Here is a 25946-nt window from a genome sequence, read left to right as displayed (position 1 = left end):
TATCATCAAAAAATGACATTTATATGCCTGTTTCAGAGTTTCCATTTTGGCCTGAGGTCAGTACATATTTTCAAACGCTCCTACCAGAAAAATCAATACAAATAAGTCGGATACTTTACTTGACGTACCAGGAATCTGTTCTCCCGGCTTCTCCAGGCATCTGTTCCACATGTACCCCCATGCTTTATATGGGGATTTAGTTTCTTTATATTTTGTGGACATCTTATGTTTTTCACTGGCCAAAATTATAAACACTCTTTAAAGCAAAAATCCTTTCTCCCAAAACCCAGGCTGTTTGTTAGATTTATTAAATAAGTAAGGTGGTAAAATAAGGATTAACCAAAGAATGCTAAGCATTTCTCTACTAAAAATGGTGGAGTGCTAGCTATCTTTTAACTTATTTTAACTATTAGCAGTAAAAGTACTGATTAGGCTGTAGGCTCAGGGGAGATGGAGGTTCTTGTCATGAAACTGGAATCAGTCTTAGAAGTGATCAGTGCATGCTCTGAATTCACAGTATTAACCAGTTGGGCCCAGACTACGGCCAATATATTTACATGTGGACATGCAGTCCCCCTTCAAAAAGACAGCAACTGGTTTCTGCAACTTTGCATGGAAGTAAGGCTTAGTTCCTCTTTCCTCAGTGTTCAATGACAGGCCAGAACCAAAATCTCTTTCCGCAGTGTTTCAGGTGGGGCTCACAATACTTCGGAGAAGCAGCTTTAAAAAAAGAATTTTGGAAATTGTGATTGAGTGACTAGCCCCTCCTGGCAAGTGTATTTTGGATCTTAAGCAAACAGGAGAAATCTCAAAGCTCCACCACTCTCCATGGCAGTGTAGAGAGAGCAAGTGTCCCGCTCTGCCACGGGAACCCTCCTGACCTCCTGCAGGCCCTGGAGAAATGGCCCCAACGATCAGCATGACCCTCCAGTGAGAAGGACACAGCGGGCAGTAAGGGGTGACTTCTCCACCCCTTCCTCCTCTTCCCCTCTCTCTTCTCCCTCCTTCAGTTGCCAGAACCACAGCGATAAACATATTTTCAAATTGTCTGCCTAAGCAGCAGACACTCTGCTTTCTAAGGGATGGTGAGGCCAAAGCATAAAACCTTAAATTATTCATGACTTCACCTCATTGCTGTCACAAAGGAATATTACTTTTCCATGATCTGTGTTTGCGATGCAGAAAATTTCCTCACCAAGAAAATATTAAACCCATCCTTTGGGAGTAATGGGAAATAATGCACCAGTAAATAGGTGTCACATTTTAAACAAGCTGTACAAACACAAGTGGCATCCTGCTTTTTCTTCCCTTACAAAATTAGATCTTATTGTGTGATTGCCTAGAAATGCTGGTAGGAATGAAAGGGTACTGATTGAAAGCTTTTTACATTTATTATTTTATTAGGGATGAACTATGAGCAAACTTGAGGTAACACCAGCTCTGACTTGAATTCTCTCCAGCCATGCTTGCTCTCCCCAGCCCAACAATATAATTTTCCGTTTTGCAGGTTGCTCGTTCTTAGCCAGTCACCCATGCTGTGCATCTGCTCAAGAGCCAATGTCAGCTTGTACTGGGGGTGTTAATAACGACTATTTAAACTTTTAAGAACATGTTAAATAAATTCCTTAAGCAAGTCTCAAACAAAAAGTAACTGCAGAGCATTCTGTCCCCTGCCAGGAGACCTCAGTCCTAATGGATCCCCTCCCACTGCGATTTTGTTTTAAACAAACCTCTGCCATAAAGGCTGAGCCCCCTCAATTTCCTTTCTGTGCTACCTTCTCCGTGGCAGGGGGTTTAAACTGAATGTTAGGGTGGGAGAAATTGTGGTCTGTATTTAAGCTGATCTGCACGCTTTCTCATTTCTAGTTCCCAAGGTATTACACCTTCTTACAGACTTGAGGATCTTTTTTTTTTTTCCTGCTGACCCAACGCTCTTTTTCGTTAGTCAAATTCTGCTGTTGTTTTCTCCACCAACCTGCTGACAGTGAAATCTGTAAAATAACTGGTTTGCAATGGAGACAGGTCCAAACCAGAATGTAGAACTGAATACAGCTGTTCACCGTACCTCCAGGGAGAGGCAGGCTCTAGTCCTGAACTTTGTGGTTTTGACCCTTCGTGAGCTGGAAGTTGCCACTGAACAAATATCGTGCTTGCTGAACATTTCTCCCTCTGGCTGCTGCATCGATATGGACGTAGATCAAGGAATAGTATTTGTTATTTAATTCCTTTGCAAGGGCAGCACAACACGTTTCTGGGGCATGCGAAGCAATTAAAACAGAAAAAAGACTGAAGTCTTTAATTCTGTTTTTCATTAGCACAATGCAGTTCCATTCACTTCCTCCAGATATAGATGGGTTTAATGAGAAAATTAATCAAGCCTACGATGTTCCTGCTCTGCAGTGGAAAATGGCAGCTCGTCTGGTCTACCAGGTCGTGATGCTCTTGGAAGGCATGACTCTACCCCACTTCTTTTAAGGAGGGAGCCCGCAGGACACTGTTGGAGCCTTTCCTCTTCCAACCTAGTCATGTGGCCTCAGCCATCATCTGCCTTTGGTAACGGTGCAAATATGTCACAAACCCTTTCTTAATCTCAAACCTTCAGCTGAGGAAGGGTGGAGAATTATTGGGCATTATGACAAGTTTTATTCAATTTAGCATAAAGTGGTGGACAACAGTTTTGTTTTGCTTGTTTGCAGGGCGTAGGCCTTTTTCTAGACCGTGCTTTATTTATTTCTCTTCCCATTGTGTTTTAAGTACTGTGCAAGCAGCAAGAACAATTGGGTGGGGGCTGATTATTATAATTATTTCCACTATTAGTAATTAAAACAAATACATCAGAAAGACAATTCATGTTATTTTTCAGCATGTGCTCTCTCTTTCAACCCTGCCAGCTGTCATGACAGCAATTTCCATGCCAACATCTCAGTAAAGTACCAGCATTTCCAGCAAAAAGGATTTTGCTGTGATTTTAGTCTCACCCCACTGCAAGGAAATCGAAGCCTGCAACACCACGTATGCATAAAAATGGCCTAGGTGAGATTGTTGTTGCTGTATCACATTATTTATTAATACCTTTTTTTCATAGGTTTATCCCTTGTTTTCTACATTTTGTTTAGCTTCCCCTCCTTTCCTCCGGAATCAGACAAAATAATTATTACGGCAAAAGGATACTTGCTTTCTCAAATATACTGAAATGGTACGTAGCCATAATAAAATTTAAGTTGTGGGATCATGTAGGGAGACTCTTTGGTCCAGAACTAAAATGATTGTCTCCCACTTCCAGACCCAAGTAAGAGTCTTTCTGACAGCAAAGCTCAGCAGAATATCTGCCCCAGTTAACTCACACCTTTCCTGCACAGTCAACCAGCTCACCTGATATTTGCAAATGAATAAATAAAGGCACTTTCAGTGCAATGACAGACAACAGGCAAAGGCAGGTAGCACAGGGGACAGTGGAAGTCAACTTTAAAAACAGAAAGGAAAGGACATCTTACGTGGAGAAGGCATTGTTCTGTTTCTCACATCGGATCCCCTTGCAGTTGTTGGGTTCCTCCGAGGCACTGGTCTCATAATAAAAATAAAGCTGGTTCAGTCCATTGGCAAAAGCCAGAAGCACCAGACAGTAGATAAAAAGGAATTTAAGGATGTCTAGCAGCATGCGTCCCAGAGAAATCTGCAAGGGTCCCAGGTGTGAATTTGCTGTAAACAGGGATATGAGACGCAAGGAACTTAAAATGTTGGATATTGCAAAGAGGGCTTCTGCAATGAGAGTCGGGTGCCACATTTCCCATTCCTCCCTTGGACGAGAACCGTTATACTGAAAGAAATAACAAGGGTATAAAAGTGAATTATGTTGTAATTACTCTGAGATAACTCAAAAAGTCACACCTGCTTCACATGTAAATACTAACCAGGTACTGGTGACACAAGGAGTTTAGTACTTCTAAACTCCTAAGCCTCAGCTACTGTCAGACTAACATTTGGGATTCAGGATTGAAGCTGACTTGATCAGGGCAGAGACTTAGGTTTAATGATGCCTTCTTATGAACACTCCCTACCAGATTATGACCCCCTGATAGGGATAGCTGTGGGACCAGCTTTTCTTTAGAGGCTTCTGGTATGTTGGCTGTTCTTAGCCTAAATTTAGAAAACAGGCCTTTTGGATTTTGAGTTCACTCTTTGCGGGTTCTTCAGATCCATGTGTCCATACACAATCTCCTTCTCTTTCAACATTTAGAGGGGTTCAGACTGCCCTTCAGCAGGTTCAGGTCAGAAATGTCAAATTACCTTTTTTTCTTTTTCCTCCTAAATGTGACTGCATATTCAAAACACTGCACCTTCCAGAAAGAATGCGAGGGAAGGAGAAGGGAGGGAAGAAGGAAAGCAATGAACTACTGAGCGTAAGAAATGGATGCTTTCCTTTCCTAGTAATCTCAAAAATAAGTGCCAACAGCCCAGAACCGAAATGCTTTCTTCATGTTAATTTTCTTATTAGTTAATTTGTCATGGCAATTTTAGGAGAGGTGCTAAAGCAGAGGTCATAATTACAGCTGAAACACTGGATATATTTGAGTGCATCAATTATAACATTAACTTGGTTCATAATGTAAGCAGAAGCGTTTTCTGAGCAAAGTGCAGCCAGGTACAAATAGGTAACACAAAAGAGCTGGTTGTATAAATGTAACCACTCTGGCTTAACTACGCTGGCACAACAGAATGGAGTCAAAGACATTTTAACATCGAGGAATAATTGTCCTTTTAACATTTGTCTCTGCTCATTTAACATGTCTAAAAAGGCAAAAATGTACTTAGAATAATATAGCTAATAGTGTAGCCAGCGTGTTTAGAACTCCTAAAATAATTTTGTACTTTTTAAAAGGAAATGGTATCAATATCATACTGACAGATGAGTTTGCAGGGAATTTCTATTTAAATCTGAAGGTTCCATACACGAGCTGACAGTTTTTTTCAAGGACACAGCTAAAAGCAAGTTGATATTTCAAACTATTCCTCTGTATGAAGGAGCTGAGACATGATACGAAGGCCTTTCAGCATGACCTCTGATTGCTTCTGACATTTCCAAACTGTTCTTTATTACATGAGTCTGTTAACTTGATTTGAAGATGGGTCTTAAAATGTTTACAAACAGGCAGACACGTTAACTTTTTGCCAGTATCCAGCAGCGGGGGTGGATGGTTGTGATCGGAAAGCCTCCCCTGCCTAGAGAGCAGATTTGCAGAGCTGTTCGCAGTTCTCTTCTGCGTGCTGGCTGGACACAGCAGCCCAGGGGCTCCCTGCTAGGGTTTAGCATGGACTGCAGGTAAAGGTATGTGAAAAGGTCGTCTTCATCTCACATCTATTTTTAAAGCAACTTCTTAGGGTCATCTTTTGGCCCTTTATAAACTGATGGTATATCCTTGCTTGGAAAAGAGTCGTCTCTTCAGAGCAGCCTAGCATCATAGGTAATAGAGAAACAGAAGATTTCGGGGGTATCTAATGAAGCTGGGTATCTGGGAAGGCTGGAGTTGTTTGGGGTAGGCATCAGAAGATGAAGATGAAATACAGCAGAGATGTATGCAGAACAGTACAAGTAAGTTACGCCAGGCAGTCACATTTACCCTTCCTCATTACATGATAATTCAATGCAGCAAATGAAAACTGATTAAGAAAGTATTTTTACCCTATAATTAGCCTGAAGATTTCATTGGTATTGGACAATATTAGGGCCAGGTCTTGGAACCAGTCAAATCAAGAAAAAAAAGTCTCCGCGTAAAAACAAGGATGGAAAACATTAGTGTCAGTATGCAATTTATTTTTCTGATATTTGGCAGAAAGCTAAATGTCCATGTAATCCTTTGAAGTTCTAAGAAGTGTTAGAATATGGTATATTGGCATATATACCAGCCTTTTCCAGCTCGGGGCTGTTCTATAAATAACAAAGTCGTGTTGCAAAAGGTTTTGAAGGCATTATCAACATTATAAATCCTCATGTGTCAGAGCATACTGCAACCTCTAAGTGACATCGGTCAGACGGGAACTTCTGTGAGCATGCTGTTTCAGAACTACTCCTATAGGAGATTTTATCACCTCTCAGAATTGTCTGGCATTGGTCCTCGTCAGGACCAGACCTTAGATCAGCCAGGTCTAAATCCAAGTGGGTCTGATCTGTACTCAAACAGATATATTCCTGTAAGCATTCTTTTGTGTGCTCTACAGCTCTTTGTAGTTAGCCTGCAAGTTTCTGCAGTTCTTACAGAGTATATAAACAAAGCTGTACTTCCTTCGTACGTGTGGTTTGGCTGTGAGTTTAAATCTCAGTATGTGACTGTATAATAATCTGTGGATGCACAGCTCTTCTAGTAATTTGTGTGTGAGAAAGAGAAAGAATGAGATTGTTAACATTTTAAGATTTGTTTGTGAATCTTATGATTTCCAGCATTTTTTTGTATTGCTCACAGTTTAAAGACCAACCTTTCAGGTCTGTAATTTCCTCACCGGTTCTGAATGTTGGGAGAAAAAAGACATAATCTGTTCCTGCTTTGATGCTGTTACAGAGCTGCCTCTTCAGGGCTCTTAAAGCTTTTCCCTTTGAAAAACTAACTCACCACTATGCAGCCTTCTGGATTTTAAAAAGGCCCCATAGCAGGACTGCTTGCTAAAGAGTTTTTTATAAAAGCCTTGCCATTTTGGAGTCAATGAGCTTTGTGAAATTTTCTCCTCTTATCCTCTCTGCCTGCACACGTGCTTGGGCGGGACTAAACAAGGTTGCTTTGGGGAAGTGCTTGTCCTGGTTGTTAGGAGCTGGGCTAAAAGAAGTAGTACCCTTCTACCAGGGCAAAACCAACACAGGAGCACAGCAAAACTAGAAAGCGCCTAAGTGGCCAAGGAGCAGACTCCAGGTACTTGATTTACACCTGTGTAATTACAGTAACTGTAGTGAAGTTACTGCTGATTCATACCAAGAAAAGAATCAGGCCAAGCACGCAGCTCCAACTGAAGCCAAAGAGAGCCATTGCATAAGGAAGTTTGCAGGAGGCCATTTGTGTCTTGTCTGTGTCTTTGAAAAAGACAGAAGGAAAGTGCTTCAGGCCATCCTCTGGCTTCAGAACATGTGCATACGCTACCTTGGAGCATCAGAAGTTTATAAACGTGGAAGGTGCTTTTGAAGATGAGCTCTGATGTGCTTTCTCGTCATAAATGGAACATGACAGTGAAGAATCTACATGGCGTTAAAGCTCCAGCATGCTTCTTTGTCATTTCCTTGCCTATAATTTAAAACTGTAAATTGAAGAGAATAAGTTGACTCCTTTATATCAGATGGAAGCCTCCTACAGCCAGGCTTGCATTTCTCAGTAGACTTTTCACAAACTTCTGATTAGTCATCTACAGATCTGTAGGACTACAGATTATAAATCTTGGCTGTAGATGTTTTCACATAACCCTATTCTTGTTTTTCCTTTACTGCTTTATTTTAAAATCATGTTTTCACTATGTCTAGCATTGTTGAAAGAGGTCCAGTGTCAGTATGGAAAACAAAACCTATCTTTGGCAACTGAGTACCTACAAAACGGACGGCAAGTGGGGAAACTTCTGCCCAATGCCCAAACAATCTACTTCAGTCTTAATCAAAGAGTCAGGATGAGGACGATCATTCTCCAAACAAATTAATAAGCTTTCCAGGTGAATTTTCAAAACTAGACTGCTTGAAAAGCAGCTATTTTCTTTGATCTGTAATTTTGATTTTGACAGTTTCTACTCTGTGTACTACAGTTCTCAGAAGTAAGTTACAAATTCTCTCTCCCAAGTTACTGTACCTTGACGTAGGCAACAATTTTAAGGGAGATAGTTGCAAGATAGAGGGAGTTCATTGCAAAATCCATCAGATTCCACCAGTCATGTATGTACTCATTGAATCCACCATCCCACATTTCCTTGATTTCTCCCCAGATAAAACCTGTAGAAAGAAAGAGAGTTGATTGTCATGATGAAGTATTATTTGCCATTAAAGCACTGTGTATATCTGATGTAATAGAAGACAATTCTAAATTAACAGCTTGGAAAAAATGTCTCATCCCTCCTGTCTTCTACAAAGTATAATACTGCTGGTTATGAGACATTTTACAACTCTGTAGGGAACATAGTCTAGAGAGACAGGAAAACGACCTAGGTTTCCTATCCAGGGCTCCAGATATACACACAGGGAGACTGCTTGAAACATATGTTAATTATAACTAGTATGAGTGGATCAGCTCAGATGACATTTGTTCTACATGAATAAACTATTTAAGCAACTATTGTATTTGATATAGTTTCTAATCGACTGTCTGCTCTCATAGAAACTGTAAGTAATTCATTGCTCAGTTGGACAGTACTGAGTTTTCCTGACTTTCTCTGCAGAACATGCAATGCTAGTACCAGCTTCTGCTTGCCAGTGTATTTCCTCCCTGACCTGGAAATATCACACCAAAGAAGGAAGAAGTGAATTCATTCTCTATGCTCAGTCACTGTATTTATGCATCTTGCTGCACAAAAAAGCCCATAGGGACATTTGTGAAAAAAGGTAGGACTCAGCATGAAAAAGGGTACTGCAGCCTGGCATTGCATCTCTCGGCAATGACTCACCTAATGTCAAATATGGCTATGGGTTTTGCGAGGTGAGTATTTGTTCCTGAGGATATGGCCAGAGCCCATCATCTCAACTCTGAAATGCCTTCTGGTAAAAATTTTTGGCACTCGCTAACCTCCACTATACTTTCTTGCAGCTGGAGGGGTGAGGGGCAGCTTCTGAAGTTCATTACCAGACTGCTGAACTCACCTGGCATACAATTCTAATTTTAAGTAACTTATATGTCCTTTATTGTAGAACTGTTTAAGTATTTTTGAGAGGCTAAGTCCCATTAAAAAGCAAATGGCAGCTAGGTTCCTTCATCACCTACATGCTTCTGAGAATGTCTTTACAGCCCCCAGATATTTTGAATTATCCAGTTTACAACATTACCCTTGAATGAAGACCTGAAACATGTGTGAAAAGAAAAAGAAACCAACGAAATACACCTCCAGGTGCATTACCAATGTAGTTACCCAAATTGCTACCCATACCTAACCACAGGGTACTGCGGTGGTCACTGAAATGCTACTTGCAACTCAAGTTTTAGGACCTGAAAGTTCAATCTGAAGAGCAGATGATGTCGAAATGAACTGCTGCAAACATCCAAGTATCAATCTTAGCTCTTCAGCTGCCAGCCAGCAGGTCAATGGTCAGGCAAGCATAATGTCAAGGCCAATAAGGTAATTTTATTACAGCTGCCTCCAAATCTTTGCATGCACACAAAAACATAAAATAAAATAAATCAATGGAGAGGAGCCTGTTGAAGAACTCATCACTGTATTTATAGTGAGTTATCATTGCTGGTTACTATAGTTACAGCAATGCTGTGTGTGCCTGTTCTCTCTCTCCTTTTATAGTGGAAGATATTTCTTAAATAATAACCTTTAATCTGGTGAAACTGTTCTAATTTCTTCATTTAATAAACAGTCCCACAATATCCCTATTTATCTGAAACAAAGGAGCTCAAAAAAAAAGAGCCGACAGCTGTAAGAGGTGATTTTGAAAGGGTTTTTTTAGTGGATTATCCTTCTTTCATCTGCAAATTAATTTTGCTGAAATGCCTACCATTTCCTTCAATTTTAACTATAAAGTTAAGGATAAAGTGAAGAGATCACCTAAGCTCAGAAAAGACAGTTAACCTTCTCAGCTTATTCTGAAGTTCCTACCAACACATGCATTTCAATGCCATAAATCAGTTTAATAAGATAATGAGGCTTGAGTTACCGTTGTCAGTTGTGGTAGAGCTATGCAAGGAGCAAAGTGCCCTTGTTCACGATGGAAAGTGATTTGGGAACATGTTTGCAACTCTTTCTTTCTTTCCTTGTTTTCCATCAGCAATTTTAGGTTTGGCATGGGGAACAGCTACGTTCGTTCAGCACAGAACCAGCCTGATCCAGAGCCACCACAGAAACGAGGAGCTGAGGCCCAGTGTTACCAGGAGAGGAGCCAGCAGGTACAGGAGAGCAGAGGTGGACCCGTGAGAAGCACTGAGGAGCCGTAAGGAGAGCTCCAGAGACTGAGGTTTGTGAGAGGTGTCCTCACAAAGCATCAGTGCGGCTTTCCAGGCCACTGACCCCTGCTAGACAGTTGAGGTTCGCTATTACCTAACTTCTGGCATTTTGCACTGAAATGACCTGGGCTGTACGGACAGGGGCTGGAGGAGAGCTAGAAAGGTGGGAAACCGGTGCCCGTGAGCAGGTAGGCCGCCTAGTAACAAACCAGCTCACAGTGGTGCTACATGTTAACAGCACAGCAAGGGAGATGGGAGCTTAATTAGAAGAGGGATCATGCTTCTAATGGAGTCCACAGGTTTTCACTTGCTGTTGTGTTGGAGCTCGGCTTGAAAGGGTAAATACTTGTCTCATCAAAAATATATCCAACTACGCTTCTCGGCTCTTCTCCCTCAGTGGCTCTGTCCTTCTCCCATCCCATCTCACTACCTCACCCATACATCCTGCCCTCAGGAACACAGACGACTCCTTTTCTTCACAGTTGTGGTTGCTCAAGCCAGACCGGAATAAGAGCCTCACGTTTAACCTTCTGATAATAAATACTCCCTCCTTCTCCTGCTCATATTAGAGCTCTCGATATTGATTTGGTCAGTGTTTATCAGCACAGAGGCATAAGGCAGAGTGAGATTTATCTTCCCTTTTCTGCTTTCCTGTAGGCTACTGGGGAGTCTGGGACCCCAGGAATAAACCAGCCTGGTACCTGCACGCTGGCTCCGGGAGCACATCAGTGAGAAGGCAAAAGAAGAGGCAGGCTCTCGGCGCTGCCTCCTGCCGTGTACCAGCCAGCATGAGAAGTGACGCTATTTGTTACTAGCACGACCCAGAAGTTAATTCCTAACCTGTTCCTCACACAGAGCGTGGGGGAAGCAGGGAGAGAGCTGTGTCTGCTGCAGTTTACGCAGGGTCATGTCTATGGGCATGTCAGATGGCAATATGAACAGCAGAAAAGCCCTAGGCCAACAGGATCTGTTGTTCCAGAAGGAGCCCAGCTGTTTCACGTAGTTACTGAAGCTGGCTGCCAAATCTCTTTACGTGCTGATAATGCTGAGATCAGGATGAGTCTCCACACAGTTGCCATGGGTGTGAGTCAGGCAACTGTGGCTCAGGCATTTTTGTGTTTCTGATTTACCTAGAACCCAGGGCAGGATCATCCACTCCACGATGGTGGGAGGCGGTCCCTGCATGTGAAGGTCAGTCCTGACGATGTGCTGCGATGCCAGCAGGAGCATGAAGAGGAAGGTTAGGTAAGAGCCGGTGTGGCAGATAAATTTTATAAATGGCTTTTTAATGAACAGTCCCAGCCTGCTCTTCGGTGCAATCAGATATGCCACAGATAGCACAGGAAATAGCAGTCCAATGGTGACACAGGTCAAGAGTTTTACTGCCCAGTGTTTCCGCCTCCATCCTGGAAAGCCATCATACCAAAGTGTTGCTAGTAGCTGCTGGCAGTTTGGCTGAGCAACAAACTGAGGAGGAAAAAAAAAGAAAGCTTATTACTGACTGGTACTTCATGTGCACTCCCCCTCACGTATTTGTTAGAGCCCACACAGGCCCTTATATTAAGTTTAGGGCTGGCTATGGGGTGAAAAAGCATATTTTGGAGACAGAGGGAAGAAAGGAGGGAGATTTCGCTCTTATTTTTCTACATAGGATTTACGATTTCTTCTATGAGGTCTTTTCTCTTTGAAGCACCCTTATGTAGATCAGTCACTCACCACACATGAAGCCTCGTGCAAAAGTGATACAACGAAAATTACTACGAGCTTTTTCTCTTCCCATGTGTTTCTTTTCAGAATGTTTCAGGTTTCGACTGTCTCAAAGAAATCACTGTCAGCATCTTTAAGAAGTGACTAAAAGATAAGACAGGAGGGAAAAGGTGTAAAGCTCTGAGAGTGTGTGTGTGTGAGAGAGGGAGAGAGAATGTCTCCAGCAGTGTGTGGGGTGCTGCACGTGGTTTCGTGCAAGGAGGCCAGCATATGTGTGTGTGGGATGGGCTGGGCATGAGACAGCATGCAGTAATGTAAAGTTCAGCCAGGTGACATCTGTTGGGAAGCAGGACAGCACATTTGTAAATGTGCCTCACTATTAAGGAAGAGAGCAGTTATAAAATGTAAGAGATTAAGCAGAGGCAAAAGGAAACCTTTGATCACAGTACCAAAAGTGACACTCGAAAGTTTACTTCCACTCTGTAAAAAATAGCATTACAATGGTGATTTATTGCATCTGAGTGACTCCATACCAGACGTGCTCCAGTTGCAACTACTTCAGACTGTTTTAATACCTAACAGCCCTTGGAGTTTCACACTCAAGCCAAAGTATTTCTGGTCTATGCCAGAAGACTTTATGTTCCTGATTATACCTGGACAGCCCCATGGTTTTCAAAACATTTCAGACCCATAGCTAATTAGAGATGTCTGCAAGACCAAGACAACTGTTTTTTAATTTACATATTTGATTTCTAATCCATCTTAATGAAGTTATACTTCTGATCTGCTAAATTCAGATTTCTCACCGGGCTCTGCAGGTTCAAAAGCAAATCTTAACTATTGTTGTGAGGTTGCCTGTTATACTTATTTTGCTGTAATTAAACCAGAAAAACTCTCCTAGCATGGATACAGTTATCGATAAACATACTCCTGTAACAATATAACTACATCTATGATCGGACACAGCTATATCAGAACAAATCCCACTTCCAATGGACACAATAGTACTAGCAGCATTTATCAAGGAGAAGAGACCTCTTAGAAGGGAGACTCAAAGCGGTGAGTAACCTGAAGATGACAGTACTGTTTATTACCCTTGGCTTGTCTATATTTAAAAGGGATCTCCGGGAGGGATGTAGTGCCACCACGCTCTTCTTCCCCCTCAGGGAAGATTTTATCAGGCCAAGCACTCTTTCACCACAACAATTTAAACCAGCTCTTGGAAGGACTATGCCATGGTAGCAAAGGGACCGGCTTCTGAATACAAGTCTTACTGTTTTGCCACCCCAAATCGCTATCATTTTTTGACCCTGGCAGAAGCCCCTGTGTAGACACTACTGCACTCAGTGCAGACATGGCCTGGGCTAATACCGCATCAGCCATCACACACGCATTTATGAGACAGTTACAAGGCTCTTCTCATCATGGCTAAAGATACCTAGGGCTCCCCGTAGGTCTTAGGCACCAGGAGATCAGATTCGGTGTGAAAGAGGCAATTTCTTATTAAAAGCTTTAGCACACACCCATACCTTTTAAATATTCGTTCACCGTCAAAACTGCCCAATATTGGAAGGGCTTTTTATGCCCAGTTCTTGGAGCGCTCTGTACAAGCAGAGCGCTATCGCTGCCGTGTTCAAAATGACTAGACTTTGTGTTCAAAATGACTAAACCAAGGTCAAGCGAAAGGAAAATCAGTTGCTCAGTCTGATAAAGTCATTCATTTCTGCAGGTATTTTTAGATTTTGTGAATATATTTTATATACTATAACAGGCTGTTTATATCAGAATCAGACCATTTTTGGACTGGGTAGTTCAAATATATGGACTGACCAAAATTAGTATTGAAAATAAGATCTCCAAGAGGACTATCTGGCATTTATGAAGCTGGATGTTTATGTGTTATTACTATAATAAACATGACTGCTGCATCTAACATACAAGTGACAGTGTGCTCCAGAGAGCATCAGGGAAGAAAATCAGAAACGCATTTGATTTGGAATCAACCTGCACATGCAGGCAGCAGAAACTGGACAACAGTTGATATGGTGATGATCTCCAGAAAAAGCCAAGACCTGTTGTCTGTAACGATCAGAAAATGTTATTGTAAAATTCCAAGTCTGGGGACAGTGATCAAAGAAACAATTCTACAGAAACTGAAAAAGCATCGAGCATCGATTGTCATTTGGTTGGTTGGTTTTTAATCTATGATTTCAGAAGGGTCAGCATGTCATGTCTAAAAGCTAGAAGAAACGGAAGGTTACACTGCTGTATTTTCTCAGTTAAGATCACAAACAGGAGCTGTGACCGGATGCGTTCTGCAGTAATTTACATGGTAATAGATGCTGCTGTTTCTCTGAGATGAGGTATAACTTTTTTTTTCTTTTGAGGGGGAAAATGTATAAACACATTTTCTCTTTATCACATATGATAGAAAGCTCTAAGGGGAGAATAAAACTGTTTTTCCCTTGAGTCAAAGTCAGAGTCATTTGAGAAATCAAATGACTGTATGTTCCTCTGGTTGCTGTGCAACTTGCAAGCATCTTAAAAGTGCCTCTTCTCTGCCTAATAGCTCATTTCTAAAATCTGCTTTCTGTGTTGTAGCTGATGTTAGTTCTTCAAATGGAGAGAGAAATTCACACATCATGAAAGAGCAGCTTTAAAGACCAGCTTGGCAAAAGGGAATGGAAACAGAAAAAGCCATTAAATTTTCCAATCAAGCCCATCCCAACCTCACTGAAAACGGCCTAAGGGAAATTTAAGCACACCACACAAAGAAACTCTTCCCTAACGTCACAAACCATCAAATGCTGTCTTTATTAAAGGTAAGGCTAAGCACTTAGCAATATAAGCTTTTACTAACTCACATTAGTCGAACTTATTAATCATAGAATTAAAATTAGTAAATGCTGCAGCTTAGATCTTAAGTAGTGCAAGGACTACAGCTGGCTGAAAAACAAAATTTTGCGTGTGCAGAAACACTGGAATTCTGGATTGTAACAAAGAATCCAACTAAGCCCTTGGTGTGCTGCTAGAGAACCAATTGCTTGTCAGTAACTTTGTGTTAACCTGAAAGAATACAGAAACTAGCTGTTGCCTTAAGTAGTCCTGTGAATGTCGGCCTCATCTTTGCTTCTAGGTGTTGTTACCTAGACTAAACCATCAAATTCATTGGCTAGACTAAACCATTGAATGCTCAACTCATTAAAGATTGTCTAGGATTCATACTGCTAAATCAATGCACATAAAATATAAAACCATGAAAAAGCTCAGCTTTAGCCCTTTTAGGTGGGAAGTAGCCTGAAACTGTAATAACATCATGGAACTTTTGTTATCATCCATAATTTCAAATTTCTTCATAAAGTTAAGGAAACAATCTTATTTCTACTTTGCAAATAGACAGAACTGGGATCTGGAAAAGCAAGTCGATTTCTCCAACGCTACTTATGCCGAGGCCTTTCCTGAGTACAAGTTCGATTTCCATATAAGTAGGGTCCCAAATACGTTTTTTCACCTTTTTGCAAAGCCTTTAATTTGCCATAGATAGAAATAGCACATGTGTATATCATAGCCTTCTATCATTTCACATGAACATACCGTATATGACAGGATCTGGTATCAGTTAAATTTTCTGCGCAATGAAAAAGAGAGATTGTGATAATTTGAAAAACTGTATATTGTCCCAGTTTTGTAGCTGGTCCAGAATCAGAGGCAGATGTACTGTACCACAAGCTCTCTATTTGTTCAAGAAGATGAGCATATGACTTGCAAACAGTGTATATCTGCAATACATAACAAGCACGGTATCGAGCATTTTTTTCAAGGACTGCTGCAATATAGGAGCCTCCAATCTCTATTACAAATGGCAGCACAAGACATCATCCCGCAGACATGATGGAGAATGTTCTGACAGCTGCATTAATGAAAAGAAATGCTTCCAGAAGGTGGCATTTACACTCAATTCAGCTAATGTATGAACTAAACATTCAATGCTATAAAGCCTGTGGTAGTGCTGTCATAACATTGCCCAGGATTGTCCCTACCTGTAGACAAAGCCTGTAGAAGCATTTCTGGGGGAGGTAATCCAAAGAGCAAGCTGCTCCTCCATTACCTGTTGAGCAGAACCTGTCCCTATCTGAAGACAGAGTTCAGTTAGTGAGTAGGAGATAAGATGCAACTCAGAGTCCCTTGTGAGGACAATGCCACTGTGTCACCCCTGGGCAAGACGCTCAGTCTCCTGGCTTCTGAAAATGGGGATGAGTATCTTTGCCTTTCCAAGAAGTGAGATCAGCAACTTCAGTCATGGTTGGGAAGCACTTTGAGGGTAGAGACTGCTGCAATACAAAGTCTTTTGTGTTCTTTCTTCTTTCAGTCTTGCCAGGGGCTTTGTGTAACATTTGGCTTGGAGCCGGATTGTGCTATTAGAGAATTTCATTTTCAATGTTCATCATACTCATTGTCACCTGATCTTCTACCAAGGGGAAAATTTTTAAGGGAAAAAAGCAGCTGCTGGATGGAGTGTCTTTTTCCTTAATATCTAATCTTTACTGATATTTTCATGTCACCTAAATTCTACTTCTCAGGAATTAAATGCTTTCTGCATGCTGTGCCATTAATATAAATATCAAACACAGAAATTATGTTCCACCCCCCCTCCCTTTATCTATGGGGAAATCCCTTATCTCTCCCAGCCATAAGTAATTTAGGATCAGACACAGATGGGCTGAGATGTGAATGCCTCAGGGAGCAACTGAAATAGCTCCCTGATAGACATCACAGGGGCTGAGCACAGTATCTCTCTGCGTTTATTCTGATTATTGTGAAGGCTGCCAGCAGGCTCTTCTGTTTGGAGTTTGTTGGAGTTCTTTTCTGTACTCTTGCTGTCGATGGTGATAGTGAATGCTCTTCATAGATGAATAAGCACTAATTTGTAACTGCAGAGCCCTGTGTTAATAAGCGGGACTGAGTTCTTCTATCAGTCAGTGCTATCAGCTCCCAATGAGGTTACCACTGAGAGCCAAATGTGACATGGGAGCCATGAAATTAGCTTTAGTTCCCCTGTCTGACACTCATTTCAATAGGTTAGATCTCACCAAGAGCACTGTATCCCTCAGCATCTGAAACATGGCAACTGAATACCTGCAAGGTTACTGTGTTTGGGGGTATTATTATATGCTGCTGCCCTCTACAATTAAAGCTGTTTTGGCTTTGGAAAGGCAGATTTTCACATGAACTGAGCTAGATTTTGCAGCCTGTGTGACAACTGGACAACTGCAGTGTCTGATGTAGTAGCATAAGTATATATTTTAGCTAGATCTGTAAATAATGTAGATTTCCTGTGAATCCAGTTCTGTCATGAGAAGGATCAATGCTGTTGCCATTCTCCACTCAGTAGAAAGCCCTGTCCCATCCTGCAGAGGTACTGCCTCGCGCCCTCTCTCTGGCAGGTTGAAGGGAGATGTCTCTGAAGACACACATCTCCCCCCAGTGCTGGCGAGCACAGCATGGCCAGGCAGGGCTGGGAGCAGCAGGTCTTTGCCCCTCTTCATCCCAGGTCGCTAGCAGGGGTGACCTACCCAGATGTACCTACTCCACGCACATCAATACAACTGCAGATGGACTGGGGAGAGCACAGCCTTTCATACCTGCATTTTTTGAATCAATTGGCTAGAATTTTTTTCCTTCCATGAAGATATAGGAAACTCCTACACTGTCAGGCCTGCCACAGGCTTGGGTTTATCAATCAATGCCAAATCTTACTGTCTTAACCTGCAAAACTTAATACACACTGTCCAATAGCCCAAACGTGCTGTAACACTGGACACAATGTCAAAAGGCATATGGATCACACTGTGCAATGAAGTGATCCTCTTTAACTTCAACTTCAGGAACGTGAAATGGTATGCAAAGAAATGAACTTTTTAAAATCCATCTTCTTCCTGCACTCCCAAATCCTGCAGATGCTCCTGCTCAGAACCAAGTAGCACAACACACTTCCACTGTAACAGACAAACCACTCTGCCTCCATTTTGTACCAAGGACAGGATCGTCTGAGGAAGAAAGGAAATGCGGTTGTTGTTATCGGTTTGATTGCTCTTAAAGGAAATTCCAGCGGGCAATACTCAAAGAGCTACATTTCTAAATTAGCCCAAGACAGAAGAGAGAAACTATCTGTGGCCTAAGTTGATGTCTGCTGCAGAGAGCCAGTAAGCCCTATGAGATCAGATATTCTACATAAGAAATACCAGCCGCCTCAAGTTTGCAGTGTTTCGAACAGTGAGATGAATGCGAAAAGCCTCTTTTGTAGCACATTTCTTTTTAAAGTTCAACCTTGTTAATGACTGCAAAGTTATTTACATTCTGCTGCCGAAGTGTGAGTTGCAGAGGGTAAACACCTAATGATTGTTCATCCTCTTAATTAAGTACTTTCTGCAAGAGGAAAAAAAGGAAGAAATGAGACAAAGAAGTCGGAGGGGAGGCTGTATAACTTGGGGAAAAAGGACTACAACTCAATGTTCCTCATCAGGCACTTCCAAGAGATAATAGTTTTTTCTCAGGAAAATATAGGATGAATATCCCATCAGAAACACAGCTGCTACTCACACGCATGTTACTACTATCGGTGAAGCACTGATGCAAATCCAAATGGCAGTCATTCCTGCCATTAAGAAGGTCCCTAGCTGAGCTGGAGGAGTCCTTCAAGAAAATCAGGTACTACCCAAATTGCTCAGTCCCTCTGCTGGTGAATAAAACAAACTCCAGATCCTCCACAGATGAACATATGGCTTGAAATTATACAGAATTTTGTCTAATCTGTTCTTAAAATATTTTAAATGATGATGACACATGAATCTTAACGAAAGGTCTCCTATCCATAACACATCTCTTGATGGTAGCAGACATGAACTCAGCTTAAGCAGTAGCAACTGGAAATTCACCAGTGAATGCTGGCAAAAGGCAAGACTGAATAACCTCTAAAAGCCTGCTACAGTTCCATCGAAATTCATAGTTTTCACAAATTTATGTTGGATTGGTTTGAATATTTAAATAAAAGAGGTCCCGCATATTCTAGGACAAAGGTAGAAGCTTGCAAATCCGGGGTACCTACCCATGAAAGAAGCAATCAACAAAGTATTTAAGCTTGAAATTAAATCCATCTCTACTCGGAGCGCTTAAATGTGTGTTTAGCTAGAGGTTTGTATTTATGGCCTGTGTCAGCAGGATTTAAGTGCAGGCATAAATTCAGCACTGAATACAGGCAAGCTGCTGAACGGTGCTTCTGGAGGCCAACCTCCGTTAGCCAACACCCCACCAGAAGACGGTTCGTCTGGGTCAGACCCTGAGCAAGAGTCCAGGTGTAAGCAAAACTTGTCAGCATTTATTTTAGCAGACAGAGGACTACAGTTGATAAATAAATTCCCGTAGGAAGTATTTCAGCAAACATTCCAGGATACAGTTCTGTTACAAAGATTAAGTAGGCATAGACTGGGTTTCCAAAGGCAGAGTGCTGCAGTACAAGCAAGTGCTGATATGAGCGATATACCTAAGACAGACAGACAGTTAATTCACAGCACACTAACTGGTTTCCAAGAGCTGAACAGGGGATATCAAACACATCCTACAGAAGGACTGAAAAAACACTCAGGCTAAAAACTTTTTAGAGACAAATCTTGCAGAGTTTCCTAAGTCCTCTTGCAGGCAGCACTTCAAGAGTTACAGATCTTGCAAATGAATACCAAATGAATACCAGGAGCTCTCACAGGCTTTAGCTGAAGTGGAGAAGGTATTGACTTTTAAGTAAAAGGCTGGGTTTATTCTCCCTAGTGAATTTCTAACATTTACATTAAATAAGTGATAAGTAAAGCAAACATGAGAATTTTAAAAGTCATTCACAAATATTTTTAAATACATACCTACTTTACCCTATTAGTGTTAATAAAAAGTTCTAAAAATATTTTTCATTTGCTTCCTTTCTGACCTGAGAAATATCTATGATGAAACTATTTAATTTTGCTTTCTTTTTTCCTTTTACCTTACCTTCTCCTGAATGAGAAAATTTACTCCAATATTCAGGAAAGAACAGACCAGCATACTATAAACACTTCTCGCATTCTTGGGAACCTCTGCTTCTGAGTAATATCACCATCGTAGGGTGAGGAGGACATATTCTTTGCTGAAGGATGTTTACTCAGCCAGCTGGGGCTTGTAGAGAAAGAATAAGAACACAGAAATTGCAGTCACAGCTTTTAAATGCCATTCTGCACAAACTGATCTCAGTTTGGGGGTTTCTGATTAACCCAGCTATCCATCTCACTTTTCTTGGAGTGAAGAACTATGAGGTAACTGTGTTCTCAATCATGAGACACCTAAATCACCTAAATGGCTCGTCTGGATGATGATGGATCCGATGTATACATAAGAGGAGTAAGGGGAGTGGAATCTCAGTTCTTTTCTCTCTAGAGTTTCATAACACTCTTCAATAAGCGACAGAAGTAAAGCTGAAATTCACAGAAATCAGATAAGTAACAGTGACCACTTCTATATCCAAAAGGGAGAATCCATAGCAATATTTTTTCCACAGAGTTTATTATTTCAGGGTATCATTCAAAGTGAAGTATGAAATAACATGATATACTCTTCACTACTGACGTAAAGCTGATTCTGAAAGGCACTCTAGACCTTCAGACACAGTAAGACTGAACACTTGGCTTATACAATATACATGGCGTCACTTCTCCTTTCCTGTTTCTGTTGTCTATAGAAAGCAAATCAATCATGTCCTGTACTTTAACTTTGGCTTCCCAAGCCTGTTCTCTTGCTGGCAAGAAGACTGATGGGATACATGAAGTTAAGGGAACTGACGAACTCACTAAATCATTCTTGAATGTTCTTAAAACAGTGGCAATCCCTTTAGCTTTCAACGTATTTCCTATCTTTGTCCAAGAGATCATTTAAGTCAGGGGCACGAGGCACCAACAATGACTTAAAGAATGATCCAGGCATTTACTGCCTGCTACACATTATGCTAACACAAGCAGAGTCCTTGTCCTTGACTGACATACCGGTCTTATGTTGTTTTTTCAAATTTGTGCATGGCAAGATTACTCAGAGATGATTTTGCTGTCAAAAGATAGTCTTCTGCAGTTCTGTTCTGTGACAGCTGCAATATGTGGCTAACCTTCATCAAGTTGGAACATTCTGGTGTTACGTGAATAATATACCAAATAATACTGATGAACCATCAGTTCTCTGAATATTTCTTCTTCTTCTTCTTCCAAGTTTGGAGAGAAGTTACACTTAAATGCCACTCGTCCTAATTTTTGTAATACAATGCAGCTGTACAGGTTAAATTTCCACACTAATTTCCAAAACTGAACAAACAGATCCGGCAACTGCACAAACCATAGAGCAGGGGCTCCAAGCTATGCACCACTCACCCTGCTGCCCCACCAGCGATCAGCAGGAAAGACTGTTTTAAGGGTGCAAATGCGGATAAGTCCCCACCTGTCCCCCCGAGGTCCAGCCGCTGAGACTGTTAATAACAGCTCAGTTGGTACCACATGCATGGAAGATTTTGTAATGTGGTCAGCTGCCTGCTGCAATTGAGTCTGAGAAACAAACAGCTTCATTTAGCATAGGCCACTGTTCCCACATCAGATGGTAACTTGGCTACATACAAGAACGAATGAATGAATGAATGCTGTTGGAAAATGAAAGGTGACATTTGGACATTCAGTGCTTTAGGAATCCCTAAATTTACATTCAGGTTTGTGGTGTAGGACAGATCTGGAAGTAGCATAACTGCACCATCCTCACCATCTAATACCGTAAGGGATGAGGATGTTCCAGGTCACTAGAAAGGGAAAAAGCTTCCACAAGGAGCAGCTCTGCTTTCCCCATCTAGTCCTAATAAAGACCTTTTCATGACATGGTATGATTTCATTCTAGAAACCTGAAAGTAAAAGCCTGTTTATTAATCTTCTGAGTTGTACAGGCTCACCAAAAAGCTAGCTTTTTATTGTGCCTTTAAAGAGCACAATACAAATATTCAGCCCTGTATCATTATATCTCCAGGCTGTGTGGCAAGAAAACAGAAAAAAACACGTGAGAATAAATTAGCACTGCCTGCAAGCAAAGAAAGATCTGTGGCTATCCACCAATATACCTGAGTGGCTTTCAAAACAGGTAAACAAGGTGCAGCAGATGAGCCTGGATTTTCACAGACCTCGCACTTCGTTTTTCGTGCATCTCTGATATTTTTAAAAGCTCTTTTTATACGCTAACTGAAGTGCCCTTAGAAATTCGCCAGGTTTGTGCATACTCCCTGGAGAACGATGCTGTGCTTCTAACTGCAGCCACACAGCTGACAAGAGTCAAGACACAGCTGAAAAATATGTGGCATGGCAGGAATGATTATTTATTCACTCCAGTACTGTATCTCAGGAGGTACTTGTCTATGTAAATGTCTTGGAAAAAAGAACTAAAACTTTTGAAGCTTCATCCTGAAGAGGAAACAGCAAAGAACCCTGTTTTTAAATTAGAAAAGCAAACAATTCTACTCCTCTCCTTCCCTGTCATTGATTTAGAGTACAGCGAGTAAGAGAGACTAAGGTTAAGGTTTCTGAGAGGGAATGTCATGCACTCCTTTGATCTAATGCAGTGAAAGTGCTAAGCAATATAGTCATAGGTAAAATACATTTTTTTCGGAGTGCCTTGCATTGTGTGTGTTTCTTACAGACATATAAACTAAACCTGCACATCTGCAACTGTCAGTACCAGAAAAACGCAAAGCACTAAAAACCCACTACTGTGGTGTTTCACTTCATTTTGAAGATGCGAATGACCTGTGATGGAGAGCGGGAAAGCAGGAATGGCCCGAATGTACATTGCTATTCTCGTGGCGTAGCAGAATGTTACACACAAGGAGAAATCTGCCCTTCTAGACCTGATTCACTGCTACACTATGGTTGCTTTACGTTATTTAGGCAATGTAAAAAAACCTTAAAGGACACACAAATTATATTTGCATTCAGCCTATGCTCTGATTCCCCAATACAGTGATGGTATGCTGTACATACAACTGTGCTTTACGTGACTGGCAAGATTCTAAGAGATGACTTTTCCTCATCTTTTCTTAGAAATGCTAACAAATTAACAAATGCAGAGCTAATTTGGTGCCAGAACAGCATAGTGAAGATTGATCCCCAACAGATGAGCTGTGCCTTTTCTTATTAAGTCTTCAGCACCTTTCTCCTTCCAAAATTAGTCATGAATAAAAGAATTTGAAAAGTAATAATATGAAGACAAATGCCATATACTACAGAGCGTTTATGAACAGCCTACTTGTCTCTTAGACCATGAATTCACGTGATCCTATGAAAATAATTTCTTTCGAAAGTGGACTGAGAAAGCTGACGTGTCTGTGCTGGATCTAACTCATCGTGTTTTGCAGTGTACTAGAGCTGTCCTCATTTTTTTCTAACATTTTGTGACTGCCATGCAAAAAGCGATCACATCTATTAAATCCTTCCTATCTTCTAAAGAAATGATCAGGGCCCTTTTGTAATTTGAAACTGAGGACACAACCATTCTAGACTTGAGATGAGATGGAGAGGGAGCTTGTGAACATTGCACAGCATGGTTTTAACATTTACTACTGTAAAATATACTACAAAGCTACCTTAGGGCACATTTTCATCTTTCCTGTATAATTGAAATTTTTCCTTCTGTGTAAAGAGTAATTTACCTTCTAGGATATATGGGCTTATTAAAAACAAACACAAAAAGCAAGAAATTTCTTCTCCATTGTTTTGGCCCTTCTCCAAAGGAAAAAGGTCTTCTTCCTCATGAGCGACACATTTGTCAGTTTATAAAATACTTAACACATGTAATGTTTGGGAGAAATCAAAACTTGTACCTCCCAGGCTTTTTTGTTAGGAAAAAAAAAAAAAGAATGGGAGATTTTTTTACCCTTGTAAAGATGAAACCTGTATCCGTGTCATGAGGCAGAAATGCACTGGCAGTGGGATTTACCTGAGGATACAGACTGAGGTGGAGCCTTTGTGATGAGGCCAGTATTTCTCTGGAGGTAGGACTGAAGTGAAGCGGTTCCCCTCGCTAATCCAGCCCTCGTCAGGTTGCTCACTGTGAAGACTGAGGCACTCAGGCCAGATCAAAAGATGAAGTTGTGTATACCATGAGTATGTTTACTGGATTCAGTGCAGGGAACAGGGATTTGTGTCCATGGCGGGACTGATGATTGCTAATTGTCTGGAAAAACTTAATGTACAAAATCAGATTCTTCTCCAGTAGCTAGGTGCCAAAAGATGCAGCTAATTCCACAGTGGAATTTCAAAATGCCTCAGCAAGATAAGTCTCTAATCTCCAACAGGATTTAGGCACTTACTTAACCAGATTCTACTCTGTTTAAAAACTTATTGCCTACTTACCTGCATATTTAGCAGCCTAACTAGCTTTAAAAAGCTCTCCTTCAAGGGCCCAGTTTGGAGCAAGAACTGCCCGTAGATGTCTAGCTTTTCCCATCGGGATTTTTTTCAGTCCTGTATGTTCAGAGATCATCAACCTGCACTAGAAATTTGAATGCTGTACCTGGAACAAACCAGCACCTACTCTTCAGTATGGGAGTGCAACGGGGAGCGGGGGAAAAAGGCATGGTGTGTTCGTCTGAAATGCCTTGGAGAGAAGAACACTGAATAATGTGTCTGGCGCAGAGTACTCCTGAATTCCCAGATCACTTGCGCTAGTACAAAGAAAAAGAAACTTTAAGATCTACTCCCTACACAAAACACACAGTACTGCCCGTCCATCCAAAGGCAATGATCTCTTTACCAATTCCCTCTTAACAACTTCTCTAGAAAGAATCTTGAATGTGTCTGCCCAATTAAGCTGAAATGGAATCATTTCGTATTTTGGGGAAAATTTTGAGGTTTATTTCACTCAAAAAGAAAAAAGCTGCAGGAAATTTGTCTAGCAATTAGTCCAAAATCAATGTGAGATTACACATTCTTTATGCTGAATATAAAGAACTGACAACTGCGGTAACAATTTATAGCCCCAGAAAATAACTAAGGTCCACGTTGGATTTTCATCTTAGGCTACGAGAGATTTGACTAGTGACTTCGTCAGCATTAAGATATAAAAAGCTTCTCCATCCAATCCAATCCCATGTAATGTTAAGACATAAAAAGCTTCAGCAGAACAAGATCTACTTTTAAAAAGTCTGCTGTTTCTCTCTGCAGAACCTTCTTTCACAAAACCAAACTGGTTTCTATTTTCCTTCCTGCCCCCCACAAAAATTCTCTCAGTCTGATACTCTTCAATCATGATTAAAAGGCATTTCTCAGTGTCTCCCCGACAAATGTTCCTACTCATTTTTTTCAGAAGCTGGCAATGACATTTGTATCTTGCTTGGTGTTTTGTATTGGACTAATTATCATGATAAGAAAACCACTGCAATATTTTCTTGCATACAAACACCATCCTGCAGGATGTATCAGGTATTTGTGAATAACCAGGTAGGATGAGGGGGTTCAGTAGTGCTGGTTTCCCAAACTCATTCATTCTGTTCCTGCCCACCAGTATTCTACCTGGAAACAGCACTGACTTTAACTGGCAACACAGAGCGTATTTGCTATCATTTATATGCTGGAACTGTCATGAATATGTCACAAAACATGGAATTTGTCCATATGCTTGGAATTCAGTCAAGTATGCCTAAAAAAAGAGATAAAAACTGTCAAGCAAGCAAGCAAAGATTAAAAATTTGTCACTTTTTAAAATAAAAGAGCTTCAGGACTTTTCAGCACTACATTTCAAATACAGTGAACTCCTTCAGACTTGCAGTTTCTTAATGTGAACCCAAGATAAGGGCAGCCATAGACTTATGCTTGGATGCCAACAGTGAGCCTGAACTGTGACAAGACATCAAAATCAGCAGTGATCTACACACAGCAGTGCCAGTGGTATCCTGGCTGCCAAAGGGTGTATGTGGGTGCAGTGTCTGTGGCTATCAGGCCAGTAAAAAAAACAGAGTTTCTGGCCCTTCTTAGATTCAAGGAACATTTGACCTGCTACACTGTATTACCCTTCTCCAGAGTAATTCTT

The 25946-nt window shown here is 41.1% G+C and overlaps 1 protein-coding gene across 1 annotated transcript in view; it reads right to left on the bottom strand.

Annotated features, from left to right (window-relative positions):
* TRPC5 (transient receptor potential cation channel subfamily C member 5) overlaps nucleotides 1-25946 on the bottom strand; it is a 107166-nt gene that overhangs the window by 30959 nt on the left and 50261 nt on the right. The window contains exons 4-6 of the mRNA XM_087748533.1: nucleotides 11249-11585; nucleotides 7815-7954; nucleotides 3495-3817 (exon numbers count right to left, since the gene is read on the bottom strand). Of these exons, the coding sequence (XP_087604659.1) occupies nucleotides 3495-3817; nucleotides 7815-7954; nucleotides 11249-11585 (800 nt within the window). The remainder of the gene's footprint in view (nucleotides 1-3494; nucleotides 3818-7814; nucleotides 7955-11248; nucleotides 11586-25946) is intronic.

The sequence above is a fragment of the Nipponia nippon genome, unplaced genomic scaffold (assembly GCF_047370975.1).
Source record: "Nipponia nippon isolate SJK-2023a ecotype South Korea unplaced genomic scaffold, ASM4737097v1 scaffold_12, whole genome shotgun sequence".
Lineage (NCBI taxonomy): Eukaryota > Metazoa > Chordata > Aves > Pelecaniformes > Threskiornithidae > Nipponia > Nipponia nippon.
Note: the sequence above shows the minus strand (reverse complement) of the source record. Positions and strands in the feature narration are given on the sequence as shown.